General features: G+C 36.8%; 1 protein-coding gene across 1 annotated transcript in view; it reads left to right on the top strand.

Annotated features, from left to right (window-relative positions):
- Window positions 1-12,500, top strand: part of LOC138006569 (transmembrane anterior posterior transformation protein 1 homolog) — a 17,536-nt gene that overhangs the window by 129 nt on the left and 4,907 nt on the right. Inside the window, exons 1-11 of the mRNA XM_068852982.1 lie at window positions 1-473; window positions 3,394-3,524; window positions 4,140-4,258; window positions 5,979-6,022; window positions 6,174-6,289; window positions 7,751-7,886; window positions 10,167-10,264; window positions 10,387-10,456; window positions 10,550-10,630; window positions 10,725-10,834; window positions 10,984-11,043. The exon at window positions 1-473 is cut by the window's left edge and continues 129 nt beyond it. Coding sequence (XP_068709083.1) covers window positions 1-473; window positions 3,394-3,524; window positions 4,140-4,258; window positions 5,979-6,022; window positions 6,174-6,289; window positions 7,751-7,886; window positions 10,167-10,264; window positions 10,387-10,456; window positions 10,550-10,630; window positions 10,725-10,834; window positions 10,984-11,043 — 1,438 coding nt within the window. The remainder of the gene's footprint in view (window positions 474-3,393; window positions 3,525-4,139; window positions 4,259-5,978; window positions 6,023-6,173; window positions 6,290-7,750; window positions 7,887-10,166; window positions 10,265-10,386; window positions 10,457-10,549; window positions 10,631-10,724; window positions 10,835-10,983; window positions 11,044-12,500) is intronic.

Below are 12,500 nucleotides of genomic sequence, written 5' to 3'. Positions count from 1 at the left end.
GCACGAGGAAAGCAAGGAAAGATCGATGAAAAAATTAAAATTGGGTCTTGAAAATGAATTGAAGAAACTGGATAACACAGATGATTTGGACAAGGATGGTCAGATTGAGCCTGTAGAGGACAAACATAATTTTACAAGAGAGAAGGAATGTGAAGTAAATGAAATTGTAGGAAGAATGGATTTTACCGATTTCGATTCTACTCCCAGTGGAAATTTTAAAAATGATCGTCTTCCAAAGACGTTTAATACACATGTCGACAAATCACCTGGGATGGAATTCAGATGTAGGCATTCCAACGGGGAAAAGTCTATTTCTCAAGGTGATGAGACTGTATTTCTTCAAACCAGTGATCATCTCTTAGAGATGAACTCAGTGGATCGTGAGGAAAAGTCTTACAAGAAAGATGATGAAGGTCCTGTCATAAAAGAAGAAGCTTCAGAGCAAAGACTGTATGGTGATACTGGTGTGAAGAGTAAGTCTTTTCTATCAAGAAAATCTGATGCTGTTGTGGTTTTCATAACCCACACTCAATCACAACAATCGCAGGGGGCAAGATAGTGGTGAGAGCTCTGGACATCCATGCAAATGCTCTCTTTTTTTCTAATTCCACTTTGATCACATATTCAGTTCCACCAGTTCCTTTTGTCAATGGACCTTTTCATGGTTCTGATGCCATATTGGCTGGGAGGTAAACACGGCTTAAATTACAGTGAATGTATGGGAATCTTGCAGACTTTGAACCATTATCAATCCTTTAAGGTCTGACGATTGTGGATAGCGAGAATACCTCTAAAACAGCACTTCTATTGAGATTATTTTTGTGAAGTACAATGATCAGAATCAAGCTATAACGATCGTAAACTTTTGTAAATGTCCTATAAACCATTGTAAAGAAAATTATGCAAATTCCACCTAAATTTGAAGCGACATGGGAAGATTTCTAATATCTAATTTTCAGACATTGTGCCTTGTACAATCATCTAATTTTCCATTGAGTGAATGATATTAATGAAATGACTAAAACGATTTTAAAATTTTTGAAATCTGCCTTTTTGCAGTAGAGTTGCAGAGGTTTGAATTCGGCCAAAATCCCATACATTCACTATAATTTAAGCCGTGTTTGCCCCCCAACCAAAAGGGCATCAGAAACTGTGAATAGGTCTATAGCCAACTCTTGGCATCCTTCCAGCTGGGTTTCTTTAAAATAGATGGCCCCCACAATATTGCGTTCTAAAAATAAAAAGGCACTTCATTTTACTTCTTAACATGTTAGATGTATAACTCTGCATTGTGGTCATTCATAGTCTTTTTGTTACGATTATAGGAACTAATTAGCAACAACTTAATGCTTGTGCTGTAACATTAATAATAATAATAATAATAATAGTAATAGTAATAATAATAATAATAATAATAATAATAATAAAAATGAACGATTATGGTGCTTGTAGGAATTTGCAGGAATCCACGCGCTTGTAGGAATTTTCATGAATCCACACAGGGCTGCAGGAATCCTACAATAATAAGAAAATTAAATAATGTAGATTTGTTTTTGTTGAATGTTCATTTACAGGTTGCTTTTTGCAGTTTATTAGCCAAAGCTACCATTAATTAAGCCTGGTTCTAACTATTGTCAACAGCAGAAGGACAAGTATCAGGCGCTTCACAAACTCTCCACTCTCACTCTCAACTGAGTGGCTGAATTGCAGGAATCCGTAGGAATCTGTAGCAATTTGTAGGAAGCTATTACCATATATGGTGAACGGAAATATTTAATAATTTCATTACACTTAAATTCGTGGTGCGTCCGATTATAGTAATTCAGGGATCCATATTGATTTTTTATCAGTCGTCAGCTGGACAAGTGCATCTCATGATACACATGCCTGGTCAAATTTTGGATTGCCCAAGCAAAAATGCGGAAGTATAGAAAATGGTTGTTAAAATTACTTGTAACTTTAGCATTTGCATTTTATTTTACAATCTCACCAGAAATTAGGTGGGAACCCGATTTACAGTGGTCCATATCTGCCATGGCACAACATACTTGAACATAGCTTACAAAGTTACGATTTAGTCTGAAGTGTCAGCCAGGGGAGACGAGGAGACGGCTGACACTTCAGACTAGTTACGATTCAAAGACTCAAAGTTTTGATGCTCCTGGCCAATGTCTTCCTTTTATATTCTACCAAGATTTTGTGTTTTTCCTGTTCGTAAGCAGCAGGTTCTGCTCCACTTGTTTTCCTTTTTGCCATGCAGAGGTGGTGAAACACCTTGTAACTAATGCCACATTATCAGCTGAGACCATGAGTCACCCTTTGCTAAACAGCTAACTAACAACTATGTCAGCAGTGAGATACATGAAAATTGAGCCAGCAATCATTTCATGGAAAGCACTGCGTGGTCAAAGATGGCGCCCAAACTTGAGATTTCATTGAGCACTGAGGAAAGCTGCATGATTACCGGTATTCCTTATTTTCTGTAAGTTTCCATTAAACGAAAAGTGATCACAATAAAAGTATCATAACTTTGGATGGCATTCATGAAAAGACATTAAAACTTCACTCATCTGGACGGGTTGTTAGTCATCTGGGATGACCGGACGACTGTGAATATGAATCCCTGACAACTATGTTTACTATATATTTAGTTCTAGGGCACTACATTGTAATTGGAGTTACTGTACAGAAATTAAATAAAGTCAATGCATATCAACTCTGTTTTTTTAGAGGAGAGAGGAGAATAGTAGTACCCAGAGGAAACCTTTTGGAGCAGAGTAGAGAACCAACAAACTCAACCCACATGCTCTCACCACTGCCCCTTCCCTGCTCCACAGAAAGCCATCCCTGTGCTTGCATCCTCATTGAAACCAGCATTACTGTAATTTTTGCAATTCTCCAGAATTTCACCTTCGATTAAGCCCTAAGCACCAACCTGCGTTTTGGCTTCGATCAATCAAATTACTTAACATTGCCGGGGAGATTGACTCTGCCCTGGAAAGTGAATTGGAGTTTTTGTTTAGTTCACAGCTCAACTACCATTATGATATCTTTTTGGCGTTCTTCAGTAAAAAAGATTCGTACAGATTTTTTCGCTTTCTATAGGTGTCAAGTTTGAATGTGCGAATGTACCGTGGGAACCAAAGATGCGGATTGGTAGATTATGTGAAACATCTGTTCAATAATTTATTTTTGGGTCAACTCTCGGCTTTGTATCAGTTGTTTGATCAATGGAAGCTGAAGTTAGCACTTGAAGATGAAATTCTGCAGAATTATGAAAATCGCTTTAAGGCCTTGTACAGTAACAGTTTCTGTTGAATGATTGTTTTTTTGTGTGTTGTAGGGCTTACTGTTTGACATACTCACTTAAAAGGACCCTTCATTTCATTTCAGAGCTGTCATTTTTGAATTATATCATGGCAGAAATTTCCCGTGGAAAGTACATGGAACTTGAAGAAGACAAATACACAGAAAAGCGCGAAAAGGTGTACACTTTCATGAAAATTCCACGGGAGTTTGAAAAGGTTCTAAAGTTGTTTTAATATACGTTTTTAATCATCTGACTTGAACCACTGTGAGGTTTTTGTACAATTTGGCTGTTTTGTCAAAATAAAATTGCATCCAAGTTTGGAAATTAAAAGTAAATTTAATGGTTTTAATCCCATGTGATGACCCATTACAAAGTCATGGAGCAAGGAATGCATGCACAGTAGGATTAAGAGAGTTAATTTTTCTTCTCTAGATATAAATCTTTTTTCTGTCAATATTATTTTGGCGTGCAATTGCAGTTAGCCCTGTTTAATTTACTTCTCAATACTCCTACTATTACCACCACTGCTACCACTACTACTACCACTACTACTACCACCACTGCTATCACTACCAATACTTCTACCACCACTGACTACAGTGTGTGTTTCTGGGAACAATATATCTGATGTTGAGAAAAAAGGTAGGGTCTTTGAATTGTAACTTTCTAAGCCACCTTCAAATTTCCTTAATTAAACCAGAATAGCAACAAAGTATGTTGGATTGCAATGTCTGGTTGCAAAGTCTAATGATGTTCATCAAGATCAACTTGCATCTCATTTCGTCAATAAATTTCTAGAGATAATTTATTTTTCTTTTTTTCATTTCAGCTAATGGTCTTTGGTTTCATGCTGTGTCTGGATTGTTTTTTGTTTATGTTTACAATACTTCCTTTGCGACTAATTGTTGCTTTGTACAAGATTATTACTGGATTGCTTTTCTGTAGAATGTAAGTATGGCCTCTCCATGATTTTATCTACATGTCATCGAGGTAAACTTCAATACCGGTCATTAATCCATCTAAAGTAGTGTCTTTCTGTCTTATCTTTTTATCTTTGTAATATAAATTACTGAAAGCAGAGAAAATAATAATTTAATGGTGTTTCAAAATGCTTACAGTCAGCTGTATAATCTTTATAATGATTGGGGGAAAGTTTAGATTTTCCTACCGCTTTATTCCAAGATTTCTGCCTAGACAGTAATTTCATTATAATTAAGGACTGTTAGGACATTTTATTGCAATAAATATTCACAAACAGGATTTATAGTACGTGTCAGCCTTGTAGTTATTTTATGATTAGAGTTTTTGTAACTGTGTACAGGAGTAGAATTTAGGATACATGACATTGTACAAATTGTACACTTAGACAGCAGAGCAAATACAGAATTAACGGTACACCTTTTGGTACTGAGCAAGATCATAATCACCAGGAACTCCATACTCCAAAATGCTCTTTCCAACAGTGTCTGGGTTCTTTAACCCTTTCACTCCCAAGAGTGACACTTATAGATTTTACTCTGTCTAACGCCAGACGATTTTATTCGTCAATGGGGAACCCCACAGGGGTGAAAGGGTTAACAACAGCTAGATTCACTCAAAAACTATGTCCCCATTAACCCTTTCACTCCCAAGAGTGACACTTATAGATTTTACTCTGTCTAACGCCAGACAATCTTACTTGTCAATGGGGAACCCCACGAGGGCGAAAGGGTTAATTAATGTACTTCCATAGGATTCTATAAACAAGAGTGGTGAGAGGGCTCTAATGTTTATAGTCCTTATCCAAGAAGACTTGAAAGTCTAATAATGAACTTTGTATAATTATCTCATTGACACCTGAACTGTCCTGGACCGCCCCCATTGAGGAGTAAAATTGTCTGGCGTTAGACAGAGTAAAATCTACACCTTTTGCTGTTCATTTACGCCTAGTATTTACGTCGACAGTTGAAACTATATGGCAAATATATGTTCAATAGCACTTCCATGAACTTGAAGTTCATGGAAGTGCTAATGAACGTATAATTGCCACATAGTTTCAACTGTTGACGTAAATGAATGTATATTTTACGTAAATGAACAGCAAAAGGTGTATTAAGTTTCACTCCTAGGAGTCAATGGGTTAAATGGTTGACACCTGAACCTCCCTGGAATTTATATTTATGCCCCCATTGAGAATTAGGGGAAAACCTGAGAGTACCCAGAGAAAAAGGTCTTGGAGCAAAGTACATACATGTAGAGAACCAACAAACTCAATCGGCTGAGCCCCGGAATCAAACCCAGGCTACAATGGTGGGAGGTGAGTGCTCTCACCACTGCGCCATTCCTGCTCAAACAGCACTTGTTATTTAAAGAGCCCTGCTCTGGTCCAGTTGGAGTGGCACCCATAGTCTTCTGCACGGTACTGTACGTGTAGTCCGATACTCATCTGACTTGTTGGTGCCATCATTTTAAGGTTCTGTACTTGAGCGAGAAGTGTACATGTAGTTCAGTGGAAGAAAAACAGGGGGAGATTTTATTTTTAATATCCATGCCTCTTTTACATGTGTTACCTGAATCTTGTTGTACTACACCACTGAACCATAAGACAGTGCAATATACACATTTATTAAATAAATTTTATTGGAATTTAGTTGCATTGTAACCATCATTCCTATGAATTCTTTTCTAGTTCACAAATGTTACAGCCTGCACAGATATGTGACCTTTTAAAAGGTAGGTTGATGATGAATGCATTGTCCTTACAATAATGATTATTTTTGGTCACTTTGAGAACTAAATTTAAGACTGCATGGATTCACCATGAAGTATAAAAAACATACCCCCAAAGTAATACCCTCATTGTTCTTTTTGTGGTCATTTTCAGGGTCTATAATCATTATTTGTTGGCTGCTTTTAACTTATGTGGATGTTTCTGTGTTGTATCACACTGTGCGAGGACAATCAGTCATCAAACTTTATGTTATTTACAACATGTTAGAGGTAACAGTGTACATGTATAGTCGCATAAAACCACAGAAGTGTGAAAAACGTAATTTGTAGTACTTCAGTGAACTGAAGCTAAATATTGAACATTATACAGTACATTAAGTTCCTCCTTTGTAAGTTTATGTGTTCATGGTAATGCACCATTAAAAATGCGTTAAAGCCATACATGTACACCTGGGTTTTTTTTCCCTCTTCAGGTTTCTCGTTTCTTCACTTCTTATTTCCTCCCTTGCCTTGCCTTCTCTTTTATTTGCACCCCTTTGTCTTCCTTTATTTCTCTCATTTTGTTATTCTTTATTATTAATAATTTTTTATTTCCAGTGTTTTATTCTAGTAACTGTTATAAATTTTATGAACAAGACTAACAACAAAGGAGACAAAATGGAGAAGGCATAAAATGAACAATATAGAGAATTAATTAATTCCAGATGACTGTATAATTTATGCCCTGTACATTCAATTTAATGTTTTGAGATATTGAACTCTTCTGATCGGTCAGATTCTGTTTTCTCATTTTCTCTTCTTTTCCCTTTTCTCGATCTCATCCATTTTGCGCCACTTGACTTCTCAGGACTTTTTTTACACCTTTTATTAATTTTATTGTCCTTCCAGGGGTTGCAATAAAATGTGAAGTTGGCATCTGGTTTGAGTTCAGTAACTGACAGTATCAACGAGGGTCCTGACACAGGGGTGGATCTAGAGGGGGAGGGGGGGGGTGAATAGGGTAGCTAGCCACCCCCCATTTTGGCTCCCTTTTTTTCTATTTATCTGACTCTAATTGTGTTTTTATTTTTGCTGGAACAGATACTGTTTACCTGACGTGAGTTTTTTTAATAATGCAGTAAATAAAAAAAGTCAAAATGGCAGCCTAAACTATCTGGACTTTTGTCAGAGTACATACTTTGATTCTTTCAATTCACCCCGCTTAAAATAATTTATTCCTAGATCCGCCATTGTGACAACTTCTTTCTCTACGGGGGTGTCTATGGACATAACACTTTCAATTGAAAAGAATGCTCCCAAATGCCACATTTCAAATTCAAAATTGATGATCATGTTTCTAAAGACAACTTCATGTTGTCATTGTCCAAATTAGTTTTAATCTTTGATTTTTTCGATTCATCAAAAAAGGAGCCATCTTCTTTGAGTGAAGTGGCTGGCATGCTTTTTGCCAGCTGTCAGTACTTATTGAAAAGCACTCAGTCTGTCCTTCTATATGCCACTTTAAAAAATACCATAATTTATAATTATACTCTTTGTTTGCCCTCCAAAATTTTGCATAAGCATCAATTTGTTTTCAGTTTCAACAATGGTCCCAAGAGAAAATAAAAACAATGCTTACATGTATGTAAACTTTTGGAGGAAAAACAAAGAATATTGTCCGTGGTGTTTTTGAAAGTGGCATATTGACCTCAGCTGCAATCATGACAACTTTTCTTTTCTGCTCTGTGACAGATAGCTGACAGGTTATGTTCCTCTTTTGGCCAAGACATCTTAGATGCTCTGTTTTGGACAGCAACTGAACCAAAGGATCGAAGAAGAGAACACATTGGAATTATTCCTCATTTTGTAATGGCTGTGGTTTATGTGTGTATCCTTCAAAAGTTGTTGCCAATGCCAAAATGCTATTTTCTTCCAAGCTTACATCAATATTGATTGAGAAGTCATGACACATTCAATACAGTTTGGTGTTTACTGTCAAAGTATCATGAATACAGTTCCAGAGCCCTGATAAAAGAAAAATTAACAACATTTTTAAGTGGCTCAAATGAGAACTTTGACTCTTGCAACAAATTACATCTGATCATTGGAACACTGGGTTGCATTTTAATTTAGTTTTTCAAATATTTTAGGGGCCTTCATTTGGAATTTTATATGTCCTGTTATGGCACCCTTTGAGCAGAGCCTCTCTAAAACTCGCCAGTGGGCGAGCAAGAGAGGCTCTGAAGAAATCGTATCAAGTCTTTTAAGTTGCCGCAGTCCAAGTTTCTGGGCTAATCACTCCGGTCAAACCGGTTAGCGGTGGGCACATCGTATTTTTGACACGGCAAAGGTCAAAATCTAGCCTTCAGTACAAAAATCAATATGGCGACTAGGGGTGCGATTGAGACTTGGCCTGGGTTTGAAACTGTATCCAAGCAATGGCTTGAGCATACGCAATAAAGACTTAACAAGATTTCTGCAGAGTACTTTTTTTCTTTTCGACTTAAGAAAGGCTCTGCTGGCAGGGTGATGTTATGGTTGCCGCATTATAGTTTGGGAAGTCTATTTGGACAGACATTAATTCCTTTGCGGGAAACAGCAGAGGCAACTCTAGCATCTTACCAAATCAAAAATAGCAACACATTGGAAATATAAGAAAGAAAATATGACAAAATAAAATAATATTTTTACCTTTAAGATGTTGAAATAGAACCTCTTTGAAAGATATTCAAAGGTCTTCAGTTTCTATAATTACTTGGAGAGATCCATAAAATTTAACGTTTTGCAAGGATCTCGTAGTGGTTCTTGTAAAAATACATGTCGAGGCTAGACTAGCATAACGTGTCATTAAACTCAACGTGGTAGCACACTGGAACTTTAAGGAAAGAAAATAAGAGAGAAGAGTTGCTCAATTGCAAAATTATGTTTTCTTTTTTTTTCAACAAAATATCATAAGAATAGTAATTTTATTAATAATGCTAGTTGAAGGTCTTTTTAAGTATAGAACTACACATGTACATGTACTTGCATTGACCTATGAGGATCTTCCATAGATCTATAAAGATTTTTGCAATGCTTCCAGTGAAAAATAATTTGCGGAATATGTGGCGAGGTATGCAAGAGATCCTTGAAGAACATCCAGGCTACATGTGTAAGGTTAATTGAAGGATCCTGACAATAAGTATTCTCAAGATCTCCATTTCTTGAATGTTTGAAAATTGTTGAAGACATTTTTTTCAGATATGTCCAGAAATGTACATAATTGGATGCATGACAGTTTTGATAAGCATCACAAAGTGTCCTCTTGATCTTCTCCTCAACTTCAACATCACTCCCATCAGGGAAAACAGACAATTATTGTTAATATGACAATGTGTCCCTGAACCTCCACTCCTCAATTGACCTCTTTTATAACTTGTATGTTTTGTTTATCCATTTCGGACCATGTGATGTTACTCTAGAGAACGGTTTTTTTTCAAATGTCATCTTATGCACGAATAACTTATGAAAAAACAACAGGAGATCTGAATTCCCTTGAGAACATGGTCTGAAATGGGAAAACAAGACATACATGTGCAAGCTAAAGAGGTTGATTAAAGATAAAAGGCTGCGTTTACCCTCACCAAAAAATAACACTAACCTTAGAGCGACTTTCATATGACCTTGAAAAAGTATTCGCAATGTTTGTTACACAAACCAATGTGTTTGGCTAGATTAAAACAAGGCTTCTCCTTATTCCCTCCAAGGAAACTCCTAACGCAGGCAGTAAACATTTCGATTGGCCGATCACGTTTCTGTATTTCAAATGACGTCAAAGTGAAACTTTCCAGAAAGTTCCAAAGAGAGATGACGTTGTTTGCACTAAGCCAATAAAAATTGGAAGTCATTTGTTTTTGTTTGATAAGGCAATTACCTGGTAAATGTTTTGCATTTTTGTTTTAATATGTTTAGTTTTTATGACAGTCGCTCTATTGCTAGAAACAGGTAGCAAATGCTTAGCAATAATTTAAAGGAAACACTTTGTGTTGGATGTCAAAATTGGGCGTGGCATCTAATTAGCTGCAATTCTGGCCATAAGTGATTATTTTCCAGAGAAGCCAATATTCTGCAAATTTAATCATCTGTGTGTTGTTGTAATGCACGTGTATTTATTCCTTAACCCTCTCAGTTCTTCATTCTGTGCTAGTATTATTTCAGGCCATCTGTCTCAATGTTGCAGTAAACTCTCATAACAAGTCATTACTAGTCATCATGGTTTCCAACCAGGTGAGATAAGCCTGAAAGTGGAAGGAAGTATTCTTGAGTGCAGTGTGGTGTGTCATAAAATTATACTCACAGAGCAATGAAAATAAATTATAACATTTACCGGTATTGCTCTCCTGTTGTAGTTTGTGGAACTAAAAGGGAGCGTTTTCAAGAAATTCGAGAGAAATAACTTATTCCAAATGTCTTGTAGCGGTATGTACAGAACTCTTATTAATTTTTATGTACTATGTGTTACAAGCAGACACAGCTTTGATCCCAATTTGATTTCTTTTTTTCTGGTTGTAGATATTAGAGAAAGATTTCACTATATTATTTTGATATCAATTGTTGCTCTGAGGAATTTAACAGAATTCAACTGGAATCTTGGTAAGTAAAGGTGGGAAAAAGGCCTTTGACAGAACACCAAGTGGCTCCTTTTATTAAAGATGATGATAAATGAACATGATATTTGTCTTTGTAGATCATCTATATGTTATCTGCCCTTATCTTTTTGCTGTATTGTCCTCTGAGTACTTTGTGGATTGGATCAAACACGCTTTTATCACAAAGTTCAATAATATCCCAGTAGAGGTATGTGCGTCTGTGTTTTAATCCTGTTATCCAGTGTTGTTGTACTATTGCTTTGTGGAGATCCCAAGCAGTACGTGTTTTTCCTACCGCGCCATATCCCACTCATACCAAAATAACTGAAAGGTTACACTAAATTTTGTCATCTTCAGGTTTACTGTGAGTACAGGGCACTTCTAGCTGAGGATGCCACTTCAAGTCGTCAAAAAAAGGTAAAAAATAGAAGAGTAACCAGAAAACATATTCTTCTAAAAAAGCGTTCTCTGGTTAAGAAAAATTTAAAAACGTAAGCTTTCGGCTTCCAGACTAAAGTCTTTAAAAACTATGATGCAAATGTGCAAGATGGAAATAGATACAAAATGGAAGTGGAAAAAAATTAACGGTAAAAGGGAAAAAAATGCGCTAATCTAAAAGAATAGAGTAGTGTTTTGGCAAAGGCTTGAAGTTATTGTCTGCTTCATTAGTGTTAGCGGTGTGCCAAGATTCCAAAGTTTTTCGAATTCGGAAGTTTCCTTTTTCATTTACTCTAGCATTGTTGAAGTCAAAAGAGTGATTGTTACGCCAAGCGTGAGCTGCAACATTAGAGCCAGTTTTACTCACATATTTTTACATTTCGAATGTGTTTCTTTTTCCTCGTTGAAAAACACCTTCCAGTCTCACCAATGTATAGCTCCAGGAACCGTGAATCGGTGCAGGGGATTTTATACACTGCATTGGTTTGAAACAAGATGATTCCACCTACAAAAGACTGCGCTCGACTGATGCATCTCCACCTGCAATCCGTGGTTGAATAAAATACCACAAGTCTGGCTACCCCCTTCGACCAATAGGCCATTTCCGAGTTCATGTCTGCCTCCTCTTTAAAGCGAGTCTAAGTGCGAAGTTTTTCTTATGATAATTAGTTTTCTTTCATATGTAAAGTAAAACTAATTACCATCACAAAAACTTCGCACTTAGACTCACTTTGAAGAGGAGGCAAACATGAACTCGGAAATGGCCTATTGTTTCTTGTATTGGTTCTGCCCTCTACAATACATCGAAATTTCGTACAGACATTTTGGCGCCCACCCAGAATCGGAATGGCTGCTCTGTTCTTAATTCTTGTGAATTTGCCAAAGACGTGGCAAACATGGGGATACTGGACGATGAAATAATGGTTCGTTAGACGTTGTTTCCCTATTCACAGCCATCCCAGTCCAGTTACATGCACTTTGCAGTCAAGAACCAACCTCACTATTGATGACGTTATCTCGTTGCTGGAATTTGTTATTTTAAACAGTTTTTCGTCTATAATGATTGTGTCTACAAACAAATACATGTTTGTGCCATGGGAAAGCCCGGTTAGTCCAGCCGTCGCTCTCGGTTGTATGGAGGCTATCGAAGAATCGTCCATGAGAGTTGCCCTTAAAATCTGGAAAAGATATGTTGATGACAATTTTGTCAGCGTCAACAAAGATTGCTCACCTGAACTCCACGACAAATTAAACTCTATAGACCTCATGACTTCCTTTACTATGGAAAAAGAGAACAATTATCAAATCTCCTTTCTAGATACCCTAGTCTCCAGGAATACTGGTTTCATCGTCATTGACGTCTTTCGCAAACCAACGCACACAGACAGATATTTGGACTTAAATTCCCATCATGAGAAGAAACCCAAAATAAGCAC

This window comes from Montipora foliosa, chromosome 6, assembly GCF_036669935.1.
Source record: "Montipora foliosa isolate CH-2021 chromosome 6, ASM3666993v2, whole genome shotgun sequence".
In the NCBI taxonomy this organism is placed as follows: Eukaryota; Metazoa; Cnidaria; class Anthozoa; order Scleractinia; family Acroporidae; genus Montipora; species Montipora foliosa.
Note: the sequence above shows the minus strand (reverse complement) of the source record. Positions and strands in the feature narration are given on the sequence as shown.